Here is a 27,765-nt window from a genome sequence, read left to right on the forward strand (position 1 = left end):
AGGTGGTTCAAGTGTGAGCCAGGTACATCTGCCTGGCTAGTAGTTAGGGAGACCCTGAGAGCTAGTTAGTACCTAAATATTTTTATTCAATTATATGCTTTTCTCAGACATGTTCTTACCTCTGGCATCTTCTACTCAAACTCCTTTGATTTTACTTTTATTTTTGTTGCTGGAAAGTCAATACATTTTGTTAGGATTTCAAATAAAAATTGAGGTTTTTGTTTTTGTATATATCTTTTCTGCTCCATTTTTTAGAGGAGGGGATAAGCAATAAGCTTTATTGAGGATGAGTTTCTCTGTGGAGGATACACAGAAGAAAATCCTCAGGGCTTTTGATTTTATAGACATGGCTTCTCCACCTTCGTTTACGTCTTGTGTCTCTCTTAGACTCTTGCAGAGGTAGACATGCTTGAGAACAGCAATATTGTAGTTCTTTTGCCTTCCTTGATGGCTATAGAAAACCAAGGTTGGGGTGTCAGAGCATGACTATGAAAGCTGTATTGTACAGAAATTATTAAGTCCCTCTGTGTTAAGCGAAGAGTAGGGTGTGGTGGGGATCAAGAGAAATAGAAAGTACCCTTCCACCCTAGGAAGATAAAGGCAGCAGCGTCTTTGGCAGAGCTAGGATGTTGATACCCTAATATCCACCATGGGGCGAGGGAGGGTTTCCAGTGCCATGCTGTGAAAGAGGAGTACAGGTGGGCAACGGAATTGTTCCATTTTCACCAACCAGTTCTGAAATGGGAGAAAGGAAAGCTGGGCATGACACAGCTGTTCTCTCTTCAGCATGCTGGTGCTGACATTGTCATTTCCCACCTGTCCTCTTTCCCTTCTGAGCCTCCTCTTTCCTTTATAGGTCACGAGCCTGGGCTGATGCAGTTGGTGAATTACTACAGGGGGGCTGACAAACTGTGTCGCAAAGCTTCTTTAGTGAAGTAAGTGTTTGAGATCCATTCGATGTATTACATAAATGTTTTAGCTTTCATCCTGAAGCACTTAAGCAAAAATGTGGGTTTTTTTTTTTTAAAGGATAAAAATACTTTTGTCTAAAAAGCCAACAGTATTAATTCTGGTGCATCCTCTGTGCTACTTTGATTGCAATCTAAAACTTTGCTGTTTGCTAAAGCCCACATGAGGCTCCCTAGAAGCAGAAGGGGAAACGAGGTTGCTTGTATGGGTTATTTACTGGGGGGGCAGGTGGAAGCTCTTGGGAGAAACTCACTTGGAAGCAAGGGGTTGGGGGACAGACAGTGGGAGAAGAAGCCAAGCAAAGATACAGTTTTAGCTCAAGTTGCTTCTCAGCCTGACTCCACAGAGCTCAAGAGTTAATGGTACCTCAGAGTTGAGACAAGATGACCTGGCTTCTGTCCTTTAATATCAGGAAGCCTCTGGCTGTGGGGGAAAGTGGAAAATGTAGCTTCCCCATTTCTGGGCAGGGGCTAGACCCTGGAGAAAAGGCATGCATAAGGTCTTGGCAGCCAGCTCACAGCAGCCAGGGGTCCCCTCAAAAGGAACACCCAGGCTGGGTATAATACTATCTGCTACACTGCCCTTCTCTGAGCAGTGCGGTTAAGGCAGTGTCGTAAGAATGATACCATAAGGTAGAGGCAGCAGTATTATAGTGATTAAAAGCTAGGATCAGCAGCTTGGGTTTTAATCCCAGCTCTTCCTCTTCTTAGCTGGGGCAGGTTTCCTCATCCTTCTGAGCTTCAGAATCTACCTCATAAGGTAACTGTAAGGATTAAATAAGGCAACACGTGTAAAGTGTATAGCACAGTGGTAAACAGTAAGTATTTGACTCTGTGCCTCAGTTTCCTTCTCTGTAGGAGAAATCGCCATTATAAACAAAATGGTGATAATAATAGTAACCACCTTGGAGTTATTAGAATTAATTAAGTTAATTTATATACTGGCTTTGAGTAATATCTGTCTCGGAGTTCACACTACATAAGTAAAAGCTCTTGTTATTGCTAGTTATTATGGCTGTTACTGCTGTAACTATTTTCATTTCAGTTGGGAAAAACTGGGTAGTGCCCCTAAAATTGGGGCTTTAATGGATCTCCAGTATTCTTTCCATGATGATTGGTAAACAGGTGTGTGTAGCCAAACAAATCATTTAGGGAAGAAGACACTAGAAGATATGACTCAGTGCACATGCTCTTTTCCCCTTTCACATTTCTCTGGGCTCCCATCTATTTCCAAGGTTGGGTGTTCATGGCATCATTTTCTCCTTTTTGCTTACACTCACTGGCTCCAGTAACTAACGTATCCACTTCTTTCTGTGATGGATTTTCATGATTCACCAGCTACCCCTAAAGGTGAGCAAGGCTTTGTGAAGTCTTGTTAGTACATTTTAAAAAATTTTTATTTATTTGACAGATGTGTGCACATGCACAAGCAGGATGGGGGAGAAGCGCAGAGGGAGAGGGAGAAGCAGACTCTCTACTGAGCAGGGAGCCTGATGTGGGCTTGATCCTAGGACCCTGAGATCATGACCTGAGCTAAAGACAGATGTCTAACCGACTGAGCTACCCAGTCGCCCCTTGTTGTTACATATTTACATATTTAGAATGCAAAAGATTGTTTCACTAGAACTAAGAGTAGAAGTGGGATGTTATTGTTTATCCAGATTATTTAGAAATTTTTTAAAAAGGTTTATTCAGTCTTTATGATTTTAAAAACTGAAGATAAAGGTAGAATTTAGCTTTTATAAGTATGAACAGAGGATACTGTAAAAAAAATAATATATATATATAAAACATCCTACATATTTGCATAGTTAGCATCTATAATAAAGTAGAGAGAATACATGACTGGAGTCCTGATCAGGTCTGAGTAGGTATGACCCTGGGCAACACCACTGTGAATCCCAGTGACCCATCTGTAAATGTAGATGGTGGTGATCATACTTGCTCTTTGTCCCTCTGCGGCATGTAACATGGTCTGTGATGGCACTTTGTAAATGGTGACATGACTTATGCAGGCTGGGAGTTGTCCTTCATTCTGTCAGGTATCCTGCAAGGGATTGTAGTAGTTCCAGGAATTGATGATTCCCTTTGTCATTTTGTTTCTCTCTCATAATTTTGTATGGCTTGAAAGGGTTCCAGAGAGTTAAAAATGTAATTTTTCTCATTTAAAGTAGGATAAAATGGCAGCTCCTAGAGGCCAACTGGGTTGACCATGGCCATAGCATTTAGTGTTGAGCTAAGATAGTTGTCATCTGTACAGATGGGACCCATGGACCATATGATTGGGCATCCCTCACAGGGCTCCCCAGAACCCTAATAGGGTTTCCCACTGGACCCTTTACAGCATGTCCCTTCCTCCTGTTACTTCGGGGAATTTAAGAAATTCATCAAGGCCTTGAGGCTGTAGTCACAGAGCCCTTTTCTTCTTTTCTTCTTTTCTTCTCACCCACGATAGAGGCTTTCTTTTCCTCTTGTGAGTTTTTATCCCTTGTATATATAAATAAGCCTCCATTTGTGATATCTTTCCAAATGGGCTTCTAAGGAAATGCAACAGTTGCAAAGGATGCTGTCCAGCAGAAATAGAATGAAAGCCACTTGTGCAACTTTAAACTTCCTAGTTGCAATATTAAAATAAGTACAAAGAAACAGGTGCAGTTTATTTTAATAATATGTTTTATTTGACCAGAAAAATCCAAAATAACCACCTTGACATGTTATTAACTGTAAAAAATAGTCAGTGAGATATTTTATATATTTTATTTTCATTCTGAGTCTTCAAAATCTGGTGTGCATTTTACATTTTTGTAACATCTTAATCCAGACAATAAAGTTTCATTTGAAACCCTTGTTATATTTCATAAAAATTTATGACTGAAAAAGTAGATTTACATACTGAAGTTGTTCCCACATAAACTTTTTCAGTGACTGAAAGAAAAATCATTTTCCTGTAATAGTTGCATGTACATTGACAAAACTGGTTCATATTTTTAGAATAATTGACTTTTCAAAACTGTGTCCAAGTTAAATAAATTTGCTAACTCTTGTGTCAACACAGTATTATTAATATCAAATTCAAATAGCAGTGCCTGGGTGGCTCAGTCAGTTGGGTAGCTGCCATCAGCTCAGGTCATGATCCCAGGGTGCTGGTACTGAGCCCCGCATCAGGCTCCCTGCTCAGCAGGGAGTCTGCTTCTCTCTCTCCCTCTTCCCCTCCCTCATCTCACTTGCTCTCTCTGTCAAATAAATAAAATAAAATCTTAAAAAAAGAAATATTGAATAAAATGAAAAGAAACTCTAAATTTAACAATATCAACACTGCTCTTCAAACTTTTCTTTAGTTTTTGCAGCCAATTTACATAATGCTGTGTATTTCAATTTAAATCCACACACTGAGTCATGTTATAAAAATATGTAAAATCATTATTGTTAACTTGTATTATGAGGTTGAAACACAAATTCTTACACCTGTCTGGTTAAGTCCTAAATAAGATCTTCTTTTCCCTTCCTTGGAACTTTGAATTTAGCTTGATTATATGGAGTGTGGATATCGGCAAGAAAATGTCAATCCCACTGCCATTTTTTATCTTTGATTATTATTATTATTTTTTTTTAAAGACTTTATTTATTTATTTATAGAGACACACACAGAGAGAGAGAGAGAGAGAGAGGGAGGCAGAGACACAGGCAGAGGGAGAAACAGGCACCATGCAGAGAGCCTGACATGGGACTTGATCCAGGGTCTCCAGGATCACGCCCTGGGCTGCAGGCGGCGCTAAACCGCTGTGCCACATGGGCTGCCCTATCTTTGATTATTGAGTGAAATAATTAATTATTGATTTGAGAAGCATTTTCTTTTATTTCAAGGAAATCTGATTTGGAGTTGACAATACAGTGAGTCTTTGTAGACTCCTTTATCTCTCAATCAGTGAACAGAGGCAGGGAACACAGTGTAATTAAATCCATTGTCTTCTGTTTCTTTCAACAGTTCATACTGGAGAATCATTGTAGCATTTGCAAGTATATACTAAACCATTTCAACAACTGTATCCATGATAGATTTCATAGAGTGGGCTTCAGAAAACTGAGAGCAAGTGTTTCCAATATGTAACATATAGTAAAATGAAGCAATTAAAGAAGCATCAGTCTATTAAAATCCTCGTAAGTCAGAGTTCAACCCAACCTAGCTGAAGTACTGTCACAATAGAAATTTTCACACATAGGTGAAATTCTTTGACAGATGTAAAAGATTAAAAAATATCTGTACCACAAGATTGATAGTTTTAAGACTGCAATTTGATAATATTTTTCATGTATTTGAAAATTCTTTGAAACAGAGCGTATATAAAGTATCAATTGGGCAACATCTCATGTCACAGAAACTAACTATAGAAAAATATTTAAGATTTTTTACTTTTGAATCAGTCTTTGTTTTTTTTTTTTTTTAAATTTTATTTATTTATGATAGTCACATAGAGAGAGAGAGAGAGGCAGAGACACAGGCAGAGGGAGAAGCAGGCTCCACACACCGGGAGCCCGACGTGGGATTCGATCCCGGGTCTCCAGGATCGCGCCCCGGGCCAAAGGCAGGCGCCAAACCGCTGCGCCACCCAGGGATCCCCTCAGTCTTTGATATTATTAGAAAGGTCTTGTACTCCTTGTGCTATGTTCATGACTTAGCTAAAGATTGTTCACTTTTTGTAAAATATCTTTTTTACTCTTTTCCTCAAAATATTTTGTCTAACTGTATTTCTATCTAAAATTTTTTTAAAGATTTTATGTATTTATTTTAGAAAGAGAGAGAGAGAGAGAGAGAAAGGGTGTGCACGAGCGAGAGGAAAGGGCAGAGGGAGAGGGAGAAGCAGACTCCCCACTGAGCAGAAAGCCAGACTCAGGACTCTATCCCAGGACCCCGAGGTCATGACCTGAGCTGAAGGCACTTAACTGGCTAAGCCACCCCCATGCCCTTAAAATGATTTTCTTTTGGGGCTTTTGAGTAGCTCATTCAGTTGAGTATATGACTCTTGGTTTCGGCCCAAGTCATGATCTCAGGATCATGAGATCAAAATCTGCACTGGGCTCTGTGCTTAGTGGGAAGCCTGCTTGAGATTCTCTTCCTTCTCACCCCCTGTGTGTTTGCACACTCACACGCTCTCTCTCTCTCTCACTCTCTAAAACCAAGTAAATAAATCTCTTAAAAAAATGGTTTTATTTTTTGTTTAAGAATCCATGCCATTAAAAAAAAAAAAAAAGAATCCATGCCATTGGGATCCCTGGGTGGCGCAGCAGTTTGGCGCCTGCCTTTGGCCCAGGGCGCGATCCTGGAGACCCGGGATCGAATCCCACGTCGGGCTCCCAGTGCATGGAGCCTGCTTCTACCTCTGCCTGCGTCTCTGCCTCTCTCTCTCTCCTCTCTGTGCATTCTCATGAATAAATAAATAAAACTAAAAAAAAAAAAAAAAGAATCCATGCCATTTTGTAACTGACTGAAGTTACAAGCTCAGAGCCTGTTAAAATTTTGTTTATCATTTTTTGTTAGGTATTTAATTCTGATTTCAACCTCAAATTTCACTGATTATCTTTTTAAGTTTTTATTTAAATTCCAGTTGGTTAACATACAGTGTAATATTAGTTTCAAGGTGTACGAGTTAGTGATTCAACCCCTGGTGCTCATAACAGAAAGTGTACTCCTTAATTACCCCATCACCTATTTAACCCATCCCCCTTCCCTCTGGTAACCATCAGTTTATTCTCTATAGTTAAGAGTCTGTTCCTCGGTTTATCTCTCTCAGTCTTTTGTTTTATTTTTGTTTTCGTTTGGTAGTTGAAGGAAACGGGTTATGAAATTCATTATGTATTTGCTGAAAATTCCTCCTTTGTACAGTAAACTTTTTTTTTCATTTTACTCTGCTATAGCAAGTTCCAATTGCCATTCATTATGAAATTTCTGACATACTTTCTGACAGTTCTTTTTTTTTCTTTACTGTTTAGTCATAGTTCTAGCTTTGGCATCCTCACTCAATTCTGCATCAGTCTTTGATTAAAAAAAATAAGAAGAATAAAAAACTGAGAGAAGAAGAAATATCTTATACTAACAAAACCATGCTAAATGAATGTTTTCTATGCACTAGGAATGTGCTGGAGGATGTGTTCCTGTAGTTGTCAGGTTTAGAGCTGATAAGGGAATTCTAGCAGTGCAAATGTGGATAATATACAAACTCAAAGGGAATGAAGCTATCACATTAACTTGACAAAACATTTAGCATCAGTAGTATGCCTTTGTTTTAAATTTAAAAATTTGTCCATACTTATTTTTTAACTAGTTACATTTTACATTAGTTACCAATTATGATTTACATAGCTGTCATTGTAACTCATGCTGTGTAATAAACTAAACACAATATAATGCTTCATCAGGGCATGGGAGATAAAGCCACTTGAGCTGAATCAGTCTATTGTCTTTGAGTAGAACAGTGATGTGTTTATGTATACAGTAGAAACATATGCGCCTGACATGCACGCCGCAGTACCACAAAAATATCTTAGGTCATGTAGTGGTTAATGTCATCCTACCAAAAGAGTACAATTGTGATTAATGGAAAAATATTTTACAATACCTCAGTTTTTACATCAAAACTAATCAAAGTTTGGGACACCTGGGTGGCTTATTGGTTGAGCGTCTACACCTTTGGCTTAGGTCATGATCCTGGGGTCCTGGGATCGAGCCCCGCATCTGGCTACCTGCTCAGTGGAGATCTTGCTTCTCCCTCTCCCTCTGCTGCTCCCCATACTTGTGCATGCAAGCATGCTCTCTCTCTCTGTTAAATAAATAAAATCTTAAAATAAAATTAAAAAATAAATCTCAGTTAAACATTTCTTTTCATTATTTCTGCCATTTGCTCATAGACTGGTTTCTGTAGCTTAACACAGGCTTAGCATGAATAATTCTGTTCTAGATAGAGAAGGGAGCATAGCTTAGGGAGGGCCTGCAGATGTCTTTGGATCAGTTCCCTCCTGGCTCTGAGACCTGCAGAGTAAGAATAAATGTTGAGTGAGGACTGGAAGTTTGGAGCTTGCATAAGGGCTATTTTTTACTACCTTTATGATCTTGGGAAATTTATTTCTCTGTGACCCAGTAGCTTATTTGTGAAACTGAATGCTAGTACCTCCCCCTCTGGAGGTCTGATTGGAGGGTAAATGCAATGGGAAGCCCTTCATAAGCCCTTGTGTTTATTAAGTGCCTTGCCTACAGCCTGACTTTATCTTCCATCATGTTATATTATTTTGGGGGCAGGAGATATGTTTAGTTATGACCACTGGGGTCGTGTGTCCCATTAGAAAGATTCCTCCTGTATCTGTCATTGACACAAGGTTGAGCTAAAAGCAAGAAATGAAGAACTAAAATAAGTCTTCAGATAATTGAGATTCCTAAGCAGTAGTCTTTGCTCTCCAGAGAGTTGGGCCAAGATAGTATTTTTTCTAGTAAGCCAAATAATTTCCTAAGTTCTCTACTTTTTTTTTTTTCTTTGCTTGGGTCTAGCTCAACCACAACATATACATTGAAAAAGTATTATCTCAGAATTACATCAAGTTCATTTTCCTTAGAGATTTTTTTTCTTTTAGATTTTATTTTTTTATTCATGACAGATACACAGCGAGTGGCAGACACAGGCAGAGGGAGAAGTAGGCTTCATGCAGGGAGCCCAAGTGGGACTTGATCCTGGTACCAGGATCACTGTGTTGAGCTGAAGGCAGACGCTCAACCGCTGAGCCACCCAGCATCCCTAGAGATGTATTTTAAAAGGAGCTAAAATCCTGTATATTAAGCTCTTTCATAACTACTTGGAGCGTGGCTTTAGGGTTGCATGTAATAGCTGGGTGCTGCCCAGTTAGTACATTACAGGTCAGCTCAAGGAGGCCAAGAGCAAAGAGTGGGATAAAAAAACCAGCTCCTAAATAAAGAAAATGTTTTTTATTTTACTTTTTTAAAGAGTTTATTTATTTACCCGAGAGAGAGCATGAGCTGGGGCAAAGGGAGAGGGAGAAGCAGACTCTCCACTGAGCGGGGAACCTGATATGGGGTTTGATCCCAGAACCCCAAGATCATGACCTGAGCTGAAGGCAGACAGATGCACAACTGACTGAGCCACCCAGACACCCAGTAAATAAAATCTTTACTTAAAAAACAAAAACAAAAACCCCCACAAACACCAGTTCCTGGCCCTGGTATTGCCCTACCTCCTTGACAAGCTCTGTGGGAAAGCACTGACTTTTCTGAATGGAGTGGTAGGGTGAATTAAGAAGGGAAACTGACCCTCTGTCATCTGTCAGGCTAATCAAGACAAGTCCAGACCTGGCTGAGTCCTGCACATGGTTTCCAGAGTCCTATGTGATTTATCCAACTAACCTCAAGACCCCAGTTGCTCCAGCACAGAATGGAATCCATCCACCGATCCATAACTCAAGGACAGATGAAAGAGAGTTCTTCCTGGCTTCTTACAATAGAAAGAAAGAAGATGGAGAGGGCAATGTTTGGATTGCAAAGTCATCAGCCGGTGCCAAAGGTAAGTTGGCATTGCTCTCCCTTTCTTCCTTTCCTGTAGGTTCCCATGGGTTTGTTCAATTGTGTGTTAGAATTCACTGATATCTTTAGATGAGTGGCTGTTCTAATCTGAATCCTCAAAGGTAGAGACCATGACTAATTACATAGTTTTAAATACTTACCTAGGTAATGATGACTTCTAAATGTATATCTCCAGCCAAAGTATTTCCCTTTAAGCTCCAGATCCAGTATGACAGGAATTTCAAATGTAATGTGTCTGGTATAGACTCATTTCCTGCCCAATGTAACCCACTCCAACCTACCTCTTTCAGTCTTCCCACATAGTATGTGATCCCACTCAGCACCTAGTCTCTGAAGACCCAAACCTAGGCTTCATCCCTGACTGCTCTTTTCATTATAATCCATACCTAATGCATCAGCAAATCTTGCTAGCTCTACCTTTAAAATATATTCCGAATTAGACCTTTTCTTATCATTTCCACTGCTCTCACTTGAAGTCAAAACTACTGTTCTTTCTAGTCTGTGTAACTGCTGTGTCTGCTCACAGCTAGTTCTCCTTCTAAGACAGAGCAGTGACTAAAATTGTAAATCTGATCATGTTACTCCCTGCTCAAGACTTACCAGCTGGCTTCCCAATGCAGTTCAAATAAACTCCAGATTGCTGTTGGTAGCTTATACCATTTAACATTTGCTCCTATCTCTGATCCCATCTCCTATTCTTGGCCTTGCTCACTATTCTATAGCCACACCTGCCTGGAGTCCTACAAATTCTCTAAATTTGTCTGTGTATCTCAAATGTCTTTATGGATTATTTTCTATTTCAGCTCAAATGTTGCCTTGTCAGAGAAGCCTTTTCTTTTCTAAAATAGACTTTATGCCCATTGCTCTCTGTCCTTTGCCCTGCTTTATTTTTCCTCCTTGCACTAACCTTTTCCTAGCACTTACATTACATACCTGTTTATCTGCCTGTCTCCTCTCTCATACCATAAGCTCCATGTAAACACAGATTTTCTATCTTGTTCATCTCTACACTCCCCAGAGGCAGTCAGTAAATGTGTGTTGAATGAATGCATAGAAGGAATGAGGTTTATAATATTGACTCAAGCTCAAAATACAGGCAGTTCCCAATGTAATGAACACATAAACATGGTCTGTCTCTATAGCTACCATCATATGCTCCTTTTAAAACCATTCTATTTTGAACTTACTTCTTCTTTTATTGCCTTGGAAGACCATCTGGCCATTGGTACTCATTTCTATCCCCGGTCCAGTGGACCTCACCTTCTTTTCTACCAACCATGAGACAAGGGGGCATCACCTGGAATCTCCTGAAAGTGGGAGAGTTGGACTCTTGCCACAAGCCAGGTACCTCACCTACTTCTCTTTCCCCTCTTGTGACCTCTTCTCAAGTACTATCCCCTAGTTTGGTTCTAATGATAAATGGGGGAATTGGAAGAGGAAATAGATATTTACAGTATTCCATATTCCTTCTGTGGACTTGGGCTTGAGTCAGGATGGCCATTGTAAGAACACCTTGTATCATGGAGCCTTAGCTGGTGTGAGAACCAGGAGTAAGGCAAGGTCCTTGGAGAAGGGCATGTCCAGTCATGGCAGTGATTCCATTGGGTGTTGTCTGAACCTTTGCCAAGACAGTCAGATGGTCAACATTAGAGAGAGGTAAAAGAGGATAAAATGCCAAAAAAATGAAGAAATTTTGCTCTAGGGAGTTAAGTGGTATGCATTTGTTTTGTTTGGGAACTATAAAATAAAACCAATAGGATGAATAAATGGCTTTTGTTCTTGTTAAATAAGTGTTTAATACCTACCACATGCTGGAAATAGTTAGCTCTTCATACTATATCCAGTATAAAGACCCCCTGTACACCCCTCCACTACCAGTCTTGGATCTGGGCCACCTTCACCTCTCACCTGGAGCATTGCTCCTTGTCCTCCTGCCCTTGGCCATTTTCCAGAATCTACACACGGTACAGCAGACAGAGATCCTATTAAAGCACAGTCAGACCTTGTCACATCTGTGTTCAGTGCTGTCCTTGGTGCCAGGGTAGCACATGGAACCCAGCAAAAGTTCAATATATGTATTGAGTGATGAATGAATGAATGAAGTAATGAGTGGAGATACAGGGATAAAAAAAACAGACATGATCTCTCGCCCAAATGGACCCAATCTAGTCAGAAAGAAGGCTAGTGATGCATCTATTTCCAGATAAATAGTTGAGATGAGAACAAAGAACAAAAAAAGCTTACCACCTTGAAACTCCTTAAAGAATTACAGAGTTTCCTTATAGTTTCTTCAGGTTAAGTTAGTGAAGATTTAGAGAAATAATATTAGAAATACAGTTAAGAAGTACATGGAAACATGCTACATTGTATCCAAAACTTACAAAATGAATGTAGATTTTATGTATCATTTTATATTTACCAAATAAGATAGACCTTCAGTGACTGTTGCTGAAAGTTTGTTATGAACTACTTCCTCTTAGTTGTAATACACGCCTTTGAAAAAGCAATAGGATAATACAAAGGAAGAGCCATAAAGAGTGCATAGGCTTTGGCCCACTACTCTCATTCCTATGAAATTAACTCCAGGGAAATATTTTAAAAGCAACGACATTTACTACTATGTGATCTATAACAGCAGCATATTACTTAGAAACAAACCCACTGTCCAGCAGTCAGTAAACAATATATAATTTTGGGATTATATATACAATGAGATATTTTTTCAGCTGCTAACTTAATTGTGATGTTAACATAGAAACGAAAAAAAATGACAATATATGGTGAGTTCACTATGAATGAGCCAGTCTTTGCCGTTATGGAAAGGAAGGTGATATTAAAAGAGAAAAATAATTATATTAGGAAATAAGACTATAGGTAACTTTTCTATTTCACTTTAATACCATATCTTTTTTCAATGATAATAGGTTTTTAAAGTTATCGAGATGTATCTTTCTACTTCCATTATTTTCCCCACCTATCAGCATTAGGTATATTTTCAATAATAGTGTACATAAGGAAATAGCATAAAGGAAATAAAGTTAGAGCAAATAGGAGAGAATGTGAACAGATTATGGAGAGCAATGCATCAAAGGTGGTACAGTTCCAGGGCATTAGTAGGAAGGGGTGTTTTAGGATAACTATTTTGGAAGTGAAAAGGAAGAGAAACTAAGGTCTGTACTAAAAAATTAGCAAGTGGAAATAAAGAGGAACCAGGATATCTGAGAGTGGTTCCTGAGGGAGATGAGACAGAAAGAATCCTCTTCCTACAAAAAGAGAGGAAGGAGCTTCTCCAAGTTGATTTGTAGTTTCTTGTTTAAGAGATAACCACATGGTAGAGCAAGTGACAGAAATGAGATAGTTGAAAAAGGGGCTGGGTTTTAGGAAAATTGAATCATTAAATTAAGTAACAAATTAATTTGTACTGAAAGCATGAGACCCAAATAGAGATGAGCTAGAAATCTAAAGCATAGGTGGGAGGTCCTAGAACTAAGAAACGGAGTTCAGCAAGGTTGCATGATATGAGATCACACAAAAATCGATTGCATTTCTGTATATTAACAATGAATATATTGTAACTAAAGGTATAAACAATACCATTTAATAGTCACCCCAAAGAAAATGAGATGCTTAGGTATAAACTTAGCAAACACGTATAGGATCTTAATGCTGAAGATTACAAATCAACTGTGAAGGAGGTCGAAAAAGACCTAAGTAATTGGACAGACATACCATATTCATGGATTGCAAGACTCAACATAGTAAAGATGTCAGTTCACCCCCAAATTGGTCTATAGGCCTAATGCAACTGCTGTCAAGACCTCAACCAGCTTTTTGTGCAGACCTGAAGCTTCTTCTAAAATTCATATGGAAAGGTACAAGCCCTAGAATAGCTTAAACAATTTTGAAAAAGAAGAATCACTTGGGAGTAATCACTGTACCTCATATTAAAGCATACTCTATATAGCTACAGTAGTCACTACCCTGCAGTATTGGTAGGGGGACAGAAACATAAATCTATAGAAGCAAGAACTCAGAAATAGACCCCACATATATAACTACTGATTTTTGACAAAGGTACAAAACAATTCAATAGAAGGACAGACTTTTCAACAAATGGGGCTGGAGCAAGTGAATATCCATAGATAAAAACAACTGAACTTCAACGTTAACCTTACATTAGGCAAAAACTAACTCAAGATGGGTTTTGGACTTAAAATATAAAACTAAGACAAAGTATTCTTAAACTTGGTATCGCATATATGACCATAAGAGTAAAAGCTGATAAGTCAAACCTCAACAATGAGGATTTTTTTTTTTTCCTCTGTAAGACTCTATTAAAGGGATGCCTGGGTGGCTTAGTGGTTGAGAGTCTGCCTTTCACTCAGAGCATGATTCCAGAGTCCCGGGATCGAGTTCTACATTAGGCTTCCTGCATGGAGCCTGCTTCTCCCTCTGCCTAGGTCTCTGCCCCTCTCTCTGTGTCTCTCATGAATAAATAAATAAATCTTAAAAACGAAAAAAAGAAAGACTCCATTAAAGAGGCTGAATGTACAAGCTACAGGCTTGGAGAAAAGACCTTCAAACACATACCTGACAAAAGACTTTATATATATAATATATAAAAAACTTTAAAAACTCAACAGTTAAAAAAAACAAACAATCCAGTTAGAAAGGCAGAAGACGTGGGAATGCATTGAAAGATTCTACAGATAAAAAATAAGCAAATGAAAAGATTTTTAATTAATCATTAAGCATTAGGGAAATGCAAATTAGAACCACAACGCTCCTATTAAAATGGCTAAAATAAGAAATGGTAATGACAGCAAATGCTGCAAGAGTCATGAGAAACTAGATCAATCTGACGGTATTAGTGGAAATGTAAAATGGTACATTTTATTCTGGAAAAAAAGTCTTGTAATTTCTCGTTAAGCTAAACCTGTAACTACCAAGCAATTGCACACACCTGGGCATTTGTCTCAGAAAAATGAAGACTTCTGTCTATGCAAAAACTTGCACTTGATTGTTCATAACAGCTTTATCTGTAGTAGCCCCAAACTGGAAACAACTCAGATTCCTTCAGAAGCTGAGTAATTAAGCCAAATCAATACTATGGAATACTCCTGAACAATAAAAGGGAATGAACTATTGATATATACAACAACTTGGATGAAATCTCCAGAGTCATGCCAAATGAAAGAAACCAATCCCCAAAGATCACATACTGTATAATTCTATTTATATAAAATTCCTGAAATAACAAAATTATGGAAATAGAGAATAGATGAGTAATTGTCAGGAGGATGTTATGGGGAGGGAGTAGTTGTGACTTGAAAAGAGCAACACTGGGTGGCTCAGTGGTTGAGCTTCTGCCTATGGCTCAGGTCATGATCCTGAGGTCCTGGGATGGAGTCCCACATCAGGCTCCTCATAGGGAACCTGCTTCTCCCTTTGCCTATGTTTTTGCCTCTCTCTGTCTCTCATGAATAAATAAAATCTTTAAAATTAAAAATAATTAAAAATAAAATAGCAACACTGAGGGATCCATTATAATGGAACTGTTCAAAATGGGAGTATATATTTGCAAATCATGTATCTTATAAGACACCTGTATCCAGAATGTGTAAAGAACTCTGATAACTCAATAATAAAAGGACAACTTAATTAAGATAAAAACAAAGAACCTAAATAGACATTTCTCCATAGAAGATATGCAAATAGCCATTAAGCATATGAAAACATGCTCAACATTGTTAGTCATGGGCAGCCCTGGTGGCCCAGCAGTTTAGTGCCACCTTCGGCCCAGGGTGTGATCCTGGAGACCCGGGATCGAGTCCCAGGTTGGGCTCCCTGCACGGAGCCTGCTTCTCCCTCTGCCTGTCTCTCTCTCTGTCAAGAATAAATTTTAAAAATCTTTAAAAAAAAAGAAAAAGAACGGGCAGCCCCGGTGGCTCAGCGGTTTAGCGCCGCCTTCAGCCCAGGGCGTGATCCTGGAGACCCGGGATCGAGTCCCACGTCAGGCTCCCTGCATGGAGCCTGCTTCTCCCTCTTCCTGTGTCTCTGCCTCTCTCTCTCTGTCTCAAATAAATAAATAAATAAATAAATAAATAAATGAAATAAAAGAAAAAGAACATTGTTAGTCATTAGGAAAACGCAAATCCAAACCACAATGAGAGACCACTGCACACCCACTGGGATAGCTATAATCAAGAAGACAGTAAGTGTTGGCAAGAATGTGAAAAAATTGGACAATACTTCTGTATTGTTGAGAATGTAAAATGGTGTGGACATTTCGGAAATCAATTTGGCAGTTTCTCAAAAAGTTAAACGTAGAGTTGCCATATGACCCAACTATTCCACTCCTAGATATATCCACAAAAGAATTGAAAACCACACAAAAACTTCAGTGCAGATCTTTTTTTTAAAAAGATTTTATTTATTTATTCATGAGAGAGATATATATATAGAGGGAGAGAGGCAGAGACACAGGCAGAGGAAGAAACAGGCCCCATGCAGGGAGCCCGACGCAGGACCCGATCCCAGGTCCCCAGGATCAGGCCCTGGGCTGAAGGCGGTGCTAAACCGCTGAGCCACCCGGGTTGCCCCTGTGCAGATCTTTTTAGCAGCATTACTCGTAAGAGCCAAACAACAGTGGAAAAAACTCAAATTTCCATTGATTGATGAATGGATGAACAAAAATGGTATATCCATACAATGGGATATTAACTAGTAATGGAAAGGAAAAATGAAGTAGTAATATATGCTACAACATGAACCTTGAGAATATTATGCTAGATGAAAAAGCCAGATACCAAGGCAACATACTGTATGATTCCATTTATATGAATCATCTGGACTAAGCAAATCCATACAGACAGAAAGTAGATTTGTGGTTGTCAGAATAGGGTAAGGAAGCAATGGGGAGTAGACTGCTAATAGTTACGGTTTTTGCTGGGAGATGATGAAAATGTTCTGAAATTGTTAGTAGTGGTTGCAAATCTCTTAGATATAGGAAAAGCCATTGAATTTTATACTTTAAAAGGGTAAATCTTATACATCTCAAACCTGTTGATAAGGACATTGCATCATTTATTTAAAGTTTGTGGGTACTTTACATGTTTCAAATTTTTCCTATTACAATGCTGTAGGGAATTGACTTGTACAGTTGTGTTTATGCCCTAACTTTCTGGATATTTTTGTAAGCTATAGTGTGAGAGCTGGGTTTATCAGCTGTCTTTGTCAGGGCAGCCAGTGGCCAGCAGTAAAGTGGCATTTATTTAGGATGCTTGGATATTTTGAGTATCTGTAAAAATGAAATTCCATAGTTGGAGCCTGTCAAGGTCATGTTTACAGTCTTACCTGGAAAAAGAGTTAGATGGCCCTGGTGCTCTTGTGGACAGAGGGGAGAATGTGAGAGATTGAGGAAGTGATGGGATGGAGGAAGAAGGGTGAGCAGGCCAGTAGAAGCCTCCTCTCAGTTTCCTTCTGCTGTCAGTATTTCCCTTCGGGCTTTGTAGAGAGTTTTTCCCCTTGGGACAAACTGGACTTATTTCTGTGACAATTTTTTTCTGTTAGGTGAAGGCATCCTCATCTCCTCGGAGGCTACAGAGCTTCTGGATTTCATTGACAACCAGGGTCAGGTGCATGTGATCCAGAAATACCTTGAGCACCCTCTGCTTCTGGAGCCAGGTCACCGCAAGTTTGACATTCGGTAATGCATCAGTGTCCAGAGTTTTTATTACTAATCTGAGAAAAATGCAGTGGTGGGTGATAAGGGTTACATGGAATGTGAGGAGATATTTGACCATGTTTAATATGTAGCCAAAATTGAGCACAGCTGAATAGAACTGAGCTTCTGTATCTAATTTTGTATTTTTCCTTCAGTATTTCTCTTTTCTTTCTAGAAAACACTACTAAAATTGTGGATTTTCCTTTTTAGTATGTTCTCTTTAATCAAAATGACTTGTGGCTTCAAAGAGGAGGGTATATATGTATGGCGGTTGCTTATGGAAGAAGCTGAGAGGTGAAGAGAAAACACATTATCCAGACATGACAAATAATATGCCCTTGCTTAATTATTTGAGGCCTCTATTTTTGAAGGATTTCATAAACACCTCATACACCATTTTGGATTTTAACTTTCTGAGCAAAAGGCCTGTCAGAGAGTAAGAGGTTGTATCATGCTGTCAAAAGCTAAACAGCCCTCTCCCCAGCCTTCCTGTGGCCTTGCTGACATCTCTTCATTGAGGACTCTGTCTTCTTGATGTCTTCATGATGACTTGCTTCTTGAACACCAATTCTATGTCAGATCAGCTTCAGGATGAATAATCTTCCTCTTAGGATTACTAGTAGAGCAAACATGGTAAATGGAAGGTTTCATGGATAAACCTTAGGACTCAACCCATCTAAATCTCTTCAAAATGCTATCTTTTAAACAGATCAAGGACTCCCTGTCATTTATGGTAAACTTTTATTTGCCTCATTACATTGATAATCTGCTATTTTAGCTAATTGTCCTGGCTTGCCTCATATAATTTTAGAACCTACCTCCTACTTCCCTCCAAAAACGTTAAGGTGTGGGGATGATGTATATACTATGGAGAAACCTTGGATGACTTGAGTGAAACTGTTTTTATTGACTTGCAGAAGCTGGGTCTTGGTGGATCATCAGTATAATATCTACCTCTATAAAGAGGGTGTGCTTCGGACTGCTTCAGAACCATATCATGTTGATAATTTCCAAGACAAAACCTGCCATTTGACCAATCATTGCATTCAAAAGGAGTACTCAAAGAACTATGGAAAGTATGAAGAAGGGAACGAAATGTTCTTTGAGAGTTCAATCAGTACCTTATAAGTGCTTTGAACATTACCTTGGAAAGTAGTATTTTACTACAAATTAAACATATAATAAGGTAACTTAATTGTATCTTTTTTGGTTATGTGTCTTGAAGAAGCTTTGGGAGTTTGTGCCTTTCAAGGAATTATTCCATTTAAGCTGTCTGTTTTAAGGACAAAAATTATCTGTAATATTCCTTTATTATCCTTTCAGTATCTATAGATTCTGTAATGATGTCCCTGCTTGCATTCCTTATATTGGTAATTTATATTTTCTCTCTATTTTATTGGGACAGATTGGCTAGGGGGTCTATCAATATTATTAATTAATCTTTTTAAAAACTTGATTTTATTGATTTTTTTGTTTTTTTTTTATTTCTTCCTTATTACTTCTTTCCTTCTGCTTTTTTGAGGGGTTTAATTTGTTTTCTAGTTTCCTTAAGGTGAAAAGTTACATCATTGATTTGAAAGATATATATTTTTTTTTTTTTTAGATTTTACTTATTCATTTGAGAGAGAGAGAGCATGAGCAGGGCAAGGAGTAGAGGAGAAGCAGACTTCCTGTCAAGCAGATATCCCAATTTGTGGCTCGATCCCGGGGATCATGACCTGAGCCAAAGGCAGATGCCTAACCAACTGAGCCACTTAGGCACCAAAAAGATTTCATTTTTTAAATGCATTTAATGCTGTCAGTTTCCCTCTAAGCACTCACTTGCTGCATCCCACACGTTTTGCTATGTTTTCATTTCCATTTTATTAAAATATTTTCTAGTTTTTCTTGTAACTTCATCTTTGATTTGTATAATTTAGAAATTTTTGCTTAATTTCCAAATGGGAATTTTCCAGATGTTTTCTTATTACTGATTTTTACTTTAATTCCATTATGGGGGAATCCCTGGGTGGCTCAGCAGTTGAGCGTCTGGCTTTGGCCCAGGGCGTGAACCTGGAGTCCCAGGATCGAGTCCCGCATCAGGCTCCCTGCATGGAGCCTGCTTCTCCCTCTGCCTGTGTCTCTGCCTCTCTCTCTCTCTCTCTCTCTCTTTCTCTCTATCTCTCCCTGTCTGTCTCTCATGAATAAATAATAAAATAAAATCTTAAAAAAATAATAATAAAGTGGGCTTCTGGTGGATAGCATATAGTTAGGCTTTGTTATTGTTTTGTATAACAAAACATCTAGTATGGCAATCTCTACCTTTCTGATTGGTGTGTCTTTATCATTTAAATTTAATGTAATTATTGGTTTGGTTGGATATATGTGTACTATTTTATTATTTGCTATCTGCCCCCTTCTGGTTTTGTTTTTTATTTTCCCATTTCCTGCCTTTTAAAAATTATTTAAATTTAGAGTTCCATTTTAACTTTTTCTACTGAGTATTTGTCTCCCTTTCTCTTTTTAGTGGTTACTCTAGGGATTATGATTTATATACCTAGTGTGTATTTCACAGCCTTCTTAGAGTTACTAATTCACCACTTCAAATAAAATGCAGAAAACGCAGAAAACTTACAACTTTATGGTTCATTTAACTCTCTACCTCTATAGTTGTGGTGTATATTACATTCATAAACACTGACATCTTTATGGCATAATGTTACAATTTTTGCTATCAATAGTCGTATATATTTTTTATATATATGACAATCCGGTTGGATTTTTTTAAAAAATACAAGACCAAATGGTAGGCTGCCTACAAGAAACTCGCGTTCAATATAAAAAGAGAAAAATACTGTTTTTTTATTTACCCAAGTATTTGCCCTTTTTAATTCTCTTCCATCAGCCCTAATGTTCCAAGTTTCTCTGGTATTATTTCCCTTCAGATTTTAGCATTTCTTTTAGAGTAGTTCTATAGATAATAACTCCTCTTGATTTTCTGTCATCTGAGAATGTCTTTATCTCACCTTATTCCTGAAGGATATTTTCACTGGTGTTACACAAACATAATAATGTCAAGCAAAAATTACAAAAAAATATAAGCTGTATACAAGCTGTATATAGATTGATTCTGTTCATATAAATTGAAAAACAAGCAGAACTAAATAAACTATTTAGAGGAATGTCCATATATGATAAAAATAGAGAACTGAAGGTATGAAAAACAAAAAATTCAAAATAGTGGTTATTTTTGAAGTGGAAACAGGAGGGACCCAAGAAAGGGGCTTAATGGAATTGGATTATGGGTCCATGGGTGTTATTAATGCTACCTATGTTGTAAACTCACAAGACATTATTATTATTGTTATTATATAGTTAACATTCATTTAGATTTCCCCATAGATTTTTACCCTTCATGTTGCTTCTCTTTGAAGTTTCATATATTTTCTTGATTTTGTCTAGGATCAGTTTCCTTATTCTTTTTTTTTTTTTTTTTTTTTTTTAAGAGAGAGAACATGTTGGGGGGTGAATAAGCAGGGGAAGAGGGAGAGAGAGAAAATCTCAAACAGACTCCCAGCTGAGTGCAGAATCCAATGTAGGGCTCGACCTCACGACCCTGAGATCATGACCTGAGCTGAAATCAAAAGTCGGTCACTTAACCAACTGAGCAACCCAGGTGACCCCAAAGCAAGTGGCCTTAAAAAAATTAAAAATAGAGGTGCTCAGTCAGTTAAGCTTCTGCCTTCTGCTCAGGTCATGATCCCAGGGTTGTGAGATCAAGCCCTGTGTTGGGCTCTTTGCTCAGTGGGGGGTCTGCTTAAGATTCTCTCTCCATGTCTGTCCCTCCCCCGGCTCTCTCTCTCTCGCTCTCACTCTCTCTCTCAAATAAATAAAATCTTAAAAAAAAAAAAAAGACACTTGCTGGGTGCCTGGGTGGTTCAGTTGGTTAAGCATCTGCCTTCAGCTCAGGTCATGATTCCAGGGTCTTGGGATCGAGCCCCATGTTAGGCTCCTGGCTCAGCAGGGAGCCTACTTCTCCCTCTCCCTCTGCCTGCCATTCCCCCAGCTTGTGCTCACTTTCTCTCTGTCTCCCTGTCAAATAAATGGATAAAAAATCTCTTAAGAAAAAGAAAAAAGACACTTGCTTTGGAAACAGATTTCTAGATCAGCAGAATCTTTTTTTTTCTTTTTTTTTTTAAAGTCCTTCGAAGATGGCTTACCATTGTTTTCTGACCTGCATTACATAGGTGTCATAGTGCTTCTTGAATCTGTGGCTTCAGGTCATTTATTCGTTTTGGGATACTCACGGCCACTGTCTTTTTCACTTACGGATTTTGTCCCATTCTTCTCTCCTCTGGGATTCTGGATACCAGTCCTTTCACTGTCTCACATTTCTCCCATGGTTTTTGTGTATCATTGATCTCTCACTTCAGTAACTAAAACCTGTTTAAAAAGGAAAACCATTAAAATTTGTTGTTAAACTCATCTGTTGAATTCTTGATTTTAGGTATTGTAATTTTCAGTTCTAGAATTTCCATTTCACTCTTTTTAGATTATAGTCCTCTTGTGAAATCTCCCACTTGTCTTATATTTTCTTGAACATGTTAATGGGGGATCCCTGGGTGGCGCAGCAGTTTGGCGCCTGCCTTTGGCCCAGGGCGCGATCCTGGAGACCTGGGATCGAATCCCACGTCGGGCTCCCGGTGCATGGAGCCTGCTTCTCCCTCTGCCTGTGTCTCTGCCTCTCTCTCTCTCTCTGTGACTATCACAAATAAATAAAAATTAAAAAAAAAAAAACATGTTAATGGTAATTCTTTAACATGTTTATTTGATTAGTCTGAAATCTAAATTACTTGTAGTAGAGGTTAGTAAACTGTGTATGGGCCAAATCCAACCTAAAGCTTGTTTTCATATATACCATGAGCTAAAAATAGTTTCCAGATTTTTAAAAGGTTTTTTAGAAATAGAAGAATATGTAACAAAAACCATATGTAGCCCTTCAAAACCTAAAATAGTTACTGTCTGATCCTTTGTAGAAAAAAATTTGCCACCCCTTGACTTTTACAGATCTTGTTTCTATTGTCTGTTCTTTTCTCTTGGTTCTGTTTCCTAATAAGCCTGGAAATAATTTTTTATGTTATTATTAATTTATTAAATCCAATAGAGATTTTTTAAAAAATTGAGGTATAACATGCATATGGTGAAGTCCCCAAATCTTAAGTGTACAGTGTAGTGAGCTTTTAACTATGCATACACTTTACTAATCATAACACAAATCGGATATAAAACATTTACAGCACCACATACTCTGTTGGACTCCTTCAAAATATATACTTCATGCCACATATAGCCATTCTTCTGACTTTCATGACTATAGATTCCTTTTGCTTACTCTTACATTTTATATAAATGGAATTATACTGTATTTTCTGTTTCACGTTCAATGTTTTTTCACAGTTGTATCTATGGGTTTCATCCATATTGTTGCATATGGCAGTAATTTCCTTTTTTATTGCTGTGCAATATTTGTGTGATTATTACATGGTTTATCCTTCTAAAGTTGATGGCCATCTTGGTCTTTATCTTTTACATTTTTTAAAAAAAGATTTTATTTATTTATTCATGAGAGACACAGAAAGAGAGAGGGGCAGAGACACAGGCAGAGATGTGGGACTTGATCCCAGGACTCTAGGATCATGCCCTGGGCTGAAGATAGGTACTAAACCACTGAGCTACCCAGCGTCCCTATCTTTTACATTTTAGACCTATAAGCTATGAATTGTTCTATGTCAGGTTTCATGTTTCTCTATGGGGCATCTTGTTGACCCAGGACCATTTGTGTGAAAGGCTGGCCTTTTCCCACTGCATTTTAGTGAGCCTTTGTTATAAATCAGGTGGCCATACATGTTAGGAATCTCCATTCTGTTCTGTTAGTCTGTCATCCATTTTGTCATTACCACATTACCACAATGACTAAGACTTTTTCCTTAATGTATTCTTACATAGAGTCTGGCAGAATAATTAGAGTCCCATTTCTTCAGGGATTGTAGGTGCTTAGAATTCTGACATTGGATAAATCAAGTATGCTGAAGAAAGATTTCCTATTTTAGGCAAAAGATTTATTGGGTATTTGTCCCCCCTCCCTGATTGTTCTGTACAGTTCAGACAGTGTTGCTGCTTTGGTGCTAAAAATGCTCACATAACAGCTCTCATGGTTTGTTTTTTTCTCCCCAACTAGCCTCCCCCTAACTTCCCACTCCTGCCAAAAAAAGATGTACTGTATAAAGTCTCTGATGATGAAAAAAAATTCTTGAAAAAGTGTATTATTAATCTTGAGCTTCTAGCTGTAAAAAAATAGTATTTAATTTTTATTTGCTTCTAGCTCTCAGCTTTTCCTTTATGTGAACATAGAGTTTCTTTCACTTTGTTAGGTTTTTTTCTCTCTCTTTTTTTTTTCCATGAGCCTCTATTAAGTATAAAAGTTTTCTTAATTATGATATTGGAGGGACGCCTGCGTGGCTTAGCAGTTGAGCGTCTGGCTTTGGCTCGGGGCATGATCCTGGAGTCCCAGGGTCGAGTCCCACATCGGGCTCCCTGCATGGAGCCTGCTTCTCCCTCTGCCTGTGTCTCTGCCTCTCTCTCTCTGTATCTCTCACGAATAAATAAATAAAATCTTTAAAAAAATATAATATCGGAAAGGGTATTTTAATTAAAACAAAAGTTAAGGGTATTTCCTCATAGAGTAGAGATAAAGCTATTAAAAAAAAAAGTGGTATGTGGCTTACCAGTTCACGTTAAAGGTGAATGAGGGAAGAAATTTTTATTCCAATTGATTCTTAAATAGCTAACTGCTCAAAATTACTTTTAAAGGTTTAAACATATGCATAGAAATATTTTCCTTTCTGGGGGTGTAGTGGTAGAGGGTAGGTTGGAGGAGCAAGATCCTGGCTCCAAATTCAGAGAGGTCTCAATTCTTTAAAGTCATGAGTCAAAACGTACCTGTATGGGTGCATCTTGGAGTTAGTCACGTGAAAGCTAGTTCGTTAATTTTTCCTTGTAAACATACAGTTGTGTAGGAGGAAAGCTATCTCTGGTAATCTTAGAGTCATTACAACATATTTTATTACTGAAATAGATATTTTGCCCCAACATTCATTTGAGGGGAAAAGGCAGGAAAGATCTTTATAAAACAGAAATGGCAGAGGTTTTCTGGGATAATTATTCTAGAAAACTGATTTATTAGTAGTAAGGGGTTTTTTTTGTTTGTTTCGTATATATATTTTTTATTGGAGTTAGATTTGGCAACATATAGTATAACACTCAGTGCTCATCCCATCAAGTAGTAAGGTTAAGAGAGAGAGCATAAACAGGGTGGTGGCGGGGAGACAAGGGGCAGAGGAAGAGAGAGAAGCAAACTTCCTGCTAAGCAGGGAGCCTGACATGGGGCTTGATCCCAGGACCCTGGAATTAGGACCTGAGCTGAGCAGACCCCCAACCTACTAAGCCACCCAGGTACCCTAGTAAGTTATTTATGTAATTATTTAATTGAACCATCCCAGCACTAGGACTAGGTATTATTTTTACCCCTTCCTTTGTGGATAAAGAAATCAAAGCTTGGGGGCACCTAGGTGGCTCAGTGGTTGAGCGTCTGCCTTCGGCTCATGTTGTGATCTCAGGGTCCTGGGATCAAGTCCCGCATCGGGTTCCCTGCATGGAGCCTGCTTCTTCTTCTGCCTGTGTCTCTGCCTCTCTCTGGTTCTTCTCTCATGAATAAATAAATAAAATATATATTTTTTTAAATCAAAGCTTGTCTCAGAGAGGTTAAAAAACTTGTCCAAGATTCTGGTCTTAGGCCCTTGACCTTAGATCTTATGTAATAACTCAATATGTTTCTGAGGTTCATTTTCAACTTTTTTGTGTTTTCAGTTTTTTTGTGTTTTTTCTCCATTTTTGAATGGTAGTTGAGGTTACTAGTAATTCTATTTTGTATTTCAATATTTAAATCTTTTAATTAATAATAATTTGGCATTAGAACTGGAGCTAATGAAAGCAAAGCAATCGATGAGGCCAACTTCACTGCAAATTCTACTCTTCACCAAATGGTAGTCCATTTCTTTTATATGGCAACAATGCATGGGAGTGTTTTATTTATTACAAACATGGTGCAGCCTCCTATTGGAAGAATCCACCTTTCCAAGGGCTGTGGTGACTTAGCCCTGTGCTGGGAAAGCAGGCCCTACTTGTAAGAACATGAGTGTTTACAGAGTTTTGTAACAAATAGCTTCATAAATAACATTGTCCTAAAGACTCTATTGGTGATACATTTTTATTTTTTATTTTTTATTTTTTTGGTGATACATTTTTAAAAGATTTTATGTATTTATTTGAAAGAGAACACAAGTAGGGGGAGGGGCAGAAGGAGAGGGAGAAGCAGGCTCCCTGCAGAGTAGGGAGCCTGATGGAGGCTGGATCCCCAGGATCACACCCCAGCAGAAGGCAGATGCTTAACTGACTGAGCCACCCAGGTACCCCTATTAGTAACAAATTTGAAAGAGAATTGGGGCACTTGGCTGGCTCAGTTGGTAGAGCTTGCAACTCTTGATCTCTGGGTTGTGAGTTTGAGCCCTACATTGGTAGAGATACTTCAAAATAAAATCTTAAATACAATATAATAAATAAAAGAGAGAATTAAGTCCAAGTGGATATTTTATCATCACTTTTGATATAAAATCAGCCAAGCACATTTTCCATGTTCCTTCTGCTTCAACCAACCCACTCTCAGTGAGCTCTCTTCCTTTGCCCTGCAGAAGCTGCCTCATGAGTGTGGAGCCTGCCATCAGCACCAGGTACCTCCCTTACCAGAGCTTCCAGCTCTTTGGCTTCGACTTCATGGTGGATGAGACGCTGAAGGTCTGGCTCATTGAGGTCAACGGCGCCCCTGCTTGTGCTCAGTAAGCCTGAACATCACTGTGTTTTAACAAATGGGAAGTTGGTTCCACAGTTGGATAGTCGGTCTTGGCAAGGTGGTGAGCTCCCATTACCAGAGTGTTCAAGCATAGACTGTTTATTGTTAGGGAGATGTCCTTTGGCAGGACCCTGGCTAGCAGGGAGGCTTTGCTGGGTCAGTCCTTCCCAATTCCCCCATGTGTGTTGAGCAGTAGTCTACTCAGGTAGGTGCTATGAATGAGGGTTTCAAGCAAAGCTAATAACTGTCAGAGGAGACCCTTTTGTGTGACCAGTTCAGGGAATGGAGGTCCTGTGAGTTTGGGAGAGGGGAGAGGGGACACTGATAACCAAGAAATTGAGGGCCTCCTCAGGCAGGAAGTATTCTGAGAAGGCGTTGTAGACACAGTGGAGCTAGAACTAGGATAGAGAGAAGAGTGTCACATATACCATGGAGAGGAGGGGAGGAGAGCCTTCAAAAGGGCGAAAGGGGGATGTAGCATCTAGTGGGACTATGCCCTGTGCCGGGCTCTGTGGGAGATGCACAGATGAACAGAACGTACCCTCAGAAGCATCACGGAGGTCTTAGATGTAAGTGGAAGTCAGGTGGACATGATCCTTGAATGCTGCTGGTTCTTCTAAAGATGGTTTTCATCAGGTCAAGACCCTTCAGGTTTCCCACATCCATGTCTTAGAGGAGTTGAGGTATCTTCCACATTTCAGGAGAAAGTCCTGGACCTATAAGGGGCAGTGTTAACATACAAGTAGCTCTTTCATTAGGAGCCAGGCCTTTGCCACCTGCTCCATGGCCACAACATGGCAGGTGTGATTATTCTTGTTTGGCAGTCCTTTCAGCTAACCAGTACTCTTAGTACTCCCAACCTGCGAGGCCCCATAATGGGGCCTGGGTCACAAACTGGGACATGCTTTATCTTTGATAAAGGATGCTAAAGATAATATCATTGAGCAAAGGGCTGCTATTGAGGGGTGGTGTTTGGAACTGAGTGGGATGGAAGAAGGAGAGGTAAGCCACCTGAAGCAAAGAGGAGAACAGGATGGCTCACATCTTCCGTTCACCAAATCCACAGCAATATGCCTGTTTTCCCTTGTCCTTCCAATAAAGGTTCAGTCCTCCCTTGTATTCTATACCCTATCCCCTCCTTATCCTGTCCCATGTCTCTTTGTCTTTCTCATTCACAGTATCACCTTCTCCCCCTCTTTGGGATATGGTTTCCATCAGCATGTGCATATGCAGCAGATCTCCCCATCTGTTAAAAAAGAGCCCTCCCTTGAAGCCTCATCCTGCTCTGGTGACTCCTTCTTCTTGCTCCTGTCACAGACAAACTTCTGGAAAGCAGTGTCTACTCAGGCTGTCTTCTCTTCCTCTATTCTCATCTGTACTGCGGTCCATTCTGGGCTGTATACCATCCCCCCCCCCATAGAAATTGTTCTTTGAAGGTCCCCACCCAAGTCCATATTGCCAAGTCTAGTGGCCCCTTTCTGTGCGGACATCCCACCTCTCAACAGCCTTTGAGGCAGCTGCTCACACCTTGCTGAGATGTACTTCT

At 39.0% G+C, this 27,765-nt stretch overlaps 1 protein-coding gene across 1 annotated transcript in view; it reads left to right on the top strand.

Moving 5' to 3' along the window:
• TTL (tubulin tyrosine ligase) overlaps window positions 1–27,765 on the top strand; it is a 34,698-nt gene that overhangs the window by 2,124 nt on the left and 4,809 nt on the right. Inside the window, 6 exon segments of the mRNA XM_025453929.3 lie at window positions 857–935; window positions 9,297–9,529; window positions 17,122–17,257; window positions 18,193–18,377; window positions 18,380–18,461; window positions 26,062–26,205. Coding sequence (XP_025309714.3) covers window positions 857–935; window positions 9,297–9,529; window positions 17,122–17,257; window positions 18,193–18,377; window positions 18,380–18,461; window positions 26,062–26,205 — 859 coding nt within the window.

The sequence above is a fragment of the Canis lupus genome, chromosome 17 (assembly GCF_003254725.2).
Source record: "Canis lupus dingo isolate Sandy chromosome 17, ASM325472v2, whole genome shotgun sequence".
Classification (NCBI taxonomy): domain Eukaryota; kingdom Metazoa; phylum Chordata; class Mammalia; order Carnivora; family Canidae; genus Canis; species Canis lupus.